The 2,234-nt window shown below is 63.8% G+C and overlaps 1 protein-coding gene across 1 annotated transcript; it reads right to left on the minus strand.

The window, feature by feature from the left end:
- Nucleotides 1–135: 135 nt before the first annotated feature.
- Nucleotides 136–1,914, minus strand: LOC106547433 (chymotrypsin-like elastase family member 2A). Its single transcript, XM_087702468.1, has 4 exons — nucleotides 1,779–1,914; nucleotides 1,357–1,445; nucleotides 974–1,071; nucleotides 136–520 (listed from the first exon to the last, which is right to left on the minus strand). Exons 1-4 carry the CDS (start codon nucleotides 1,816–1,818, stop codon nucleotides 136–138), a joined length of 612 nt encoding a protein of 203 aa, XP_087558594.1. The 5' UTR covers nucleotides 1,819–1,914.
- Nucleotides 1,915–2,234: the final 320 nt, after the last annotated feature.

A 2,234-nucleotide genomic window follows, 5' to 3' on the forward strand; every position in this document is an offset into this window, starting at 1 on the left:
CTGGGTGCAGGTGGCGTGGTCCACCACGGGCAGGAAGCCCTGCTGGAGGGTGTCCGCGATGGGCCCGTTGGCTGCGAGGGAGGCAGGGAGTTAGGACCCCAGGATGGCTGCCTGTGGGGGGGGGGAAACAATGACTTACCCCAGAGACGGCCCCACCCGGTGACGTAGCAGGGGAAGCCCTGGGGCAGCAGGGAGTCCGGGGTGGGCAGGCAGGAGGGCTGGATGGTGTCGCTGAACTCCACCGGCTCCGCCAGCTTCAACAGGGCGATGTCGTTGCTGCAAGAGGAACAGCGGCGTTGGGGGGGGGGCAGAGTGCGGACCCTGGGAAGGAGAGGGTGAAGCCCACCATCTTATCTGGGCCTCCCCCTCCTCCCCCAGCCCTCCAGGGAGACTCACAGGATGTGCATGTTTGTCCCACTCCTCGTGGATGACGACCTTCTCCACCGCTACGGCCACCTCGCCGGCCTCGGCCACTTTCAGGTTCTGCTTGCCCAGCCACACCCGGTAGGTCTGCGTGGGGCTGGGGGGGGGAGAAAAGGGGGGGGGAAATGAGGTTGGGTGAGGGAGGGTCTCTTCACCTTTGCCCCTCTTCATATTTGTCCTTCCTAAGTTTTGCCTTCTGGGGAGGGGGGGTCTCCGGCCCCTTCCCTGCTTCTCCCCTTGGATGTCTCCAGAGTCGAGTCTCTTCCGCAGCAGAAAAAGCCTTTCTCTCCAAAGTCCCTTCGCTTGGCAGGGGGGTCTCCCTTCCTCCCCCCCCCACCGGAAATCCCCCCCCCCGTCGCGCTCTTGTCAGCCGCTGAGGAAACGTTGGCCGCCTCCTCGGTGGAGCTTCCTAGGTGCTTCCAGAGGTGCCTCAGGTGTGAAGAGTGACGCCTTGACTTCCCTGCCATCCAGCTTGGTTCATAAAGGGGGGGGGAGCCCTTCTCCAAACTCTCCCTCCCTTCCAGCCCCCCAGAGCAGGAACTGGCTTTACCTGAGGCAGTGAGCAGCCGTCAACACCCAGTTCGTGTCAAGGAGGGTCCCGCCACACGAGTGCAACCAGCCCCCGTTCACTTCCACCTGGAGGGAGACCTGAAATGGACCCCCCCCCCAAAGAGCTCACTTGCAGGACCCCGTTAGGCCCAACGGCTCCCTTCAAAGCCTCCGAAATCCCACTTCCCTCCGGCCTGGGTGTGGCTCTGCCTCTCAAACCACTGATACCGCAGATGAGAACCCCCCCTTTATGGATGCCCCCCCCTGAGCCTCACAAAGAGCTCCTGTCCCCCCTTCCAGTGGCAAGGAATCCCACGGGCGTGAAGCCAGCCAGGGTTCTGCCCCTCCAGACTGCGGCAAGCACGGCCCCCAAGGCCCCCTTACCTGCCAGGGCCAGCTGTGGGGCCGGGCATCTTTGCCCCCAACCACACGCGAAATGTTGGGCACGTAGGTGGGACGGCCGCAGCCGTAGGCTGAGAAAAGCACAGAGGAGGAGAGGGAAGGAAGGAAAGGAGGCCACTCAGCAATCGATGTCAATAACACAAGAGCCCTCTCGACGGCTTTCTTCTTCTAAAGTCTGCCCCCCCCCACCCCACACAGACAAAACAGGGGAAACCGAGGCACTTCCAAGGGGGAGAAGTCACCTTCCGACTCATCGGTGCAGGCAGGACGGACCAGCTTCTCTTTGCATTAAACAGGCAGAGAAACTGACTGGTTCCTGCACTGAGCAGCTCCAGGCAGAGCCGAGCCGTTCCCAGAGGGGATCAGGGGGCAAGGCAGGGCTCCCCCCCCCACTGGCCACTTACCCTGAGCCACGAGCAGGAGGGCGCAGAGCAGCTTGAACATGATGGCAGCCGCTGAAGTGGCCTCTGGGGAGCCTCGCCCGTATTTATAGCCGGCTGCAGCCGAGCATCCTTGGAACCCCGACCAGGTGCCGTCGCCAGGCGTCTCTGACCTTGCCAGGTTATCTGTCGCTGGGCCGATAAAGGAGGGAGGCGGCCCCTTGGCATCGTCCCTCACTGGGCCAGGCTCTCCAGGGGCCCCCGGGCAGCCCACTGGCTCTGGCCGGGGGGGCCGGGGGCTCCCAGGTGTGGGAGCAGCAGCAGCTGGATCGTCCAGGCTGGCACGGTTGTTGGAAACCTCCGTATTTCCCGTCCTTCCTCAGCTGCCGGCTTCCCTAACCCCTGGCTCATGTCTGGTCTGAGGAAGTGGGGGGGGGAAGAGCCCCCCAGCCCCTGCTGTAAAACCCGGGACAGCTGCCA

This window comes from Thamnophis sirtalis, unplaced genomic scaffold (genome assembly GCF_051295495.1).
Source record: "Thamnophis sirtalis isolate CommonGarterSnake01/CBP01778 unplaced genomic scaffold, rThaSir2_p1.2 scaffold_15, whole genome shotgun sequence".
In the NCBI taxonomy this organism is placed as follows: Eukaryota; Metazoa; Chordata; class Lepidosauria; order Squamata; family Natricidae; genus Thamnophis; species Thamnophis sirtalis.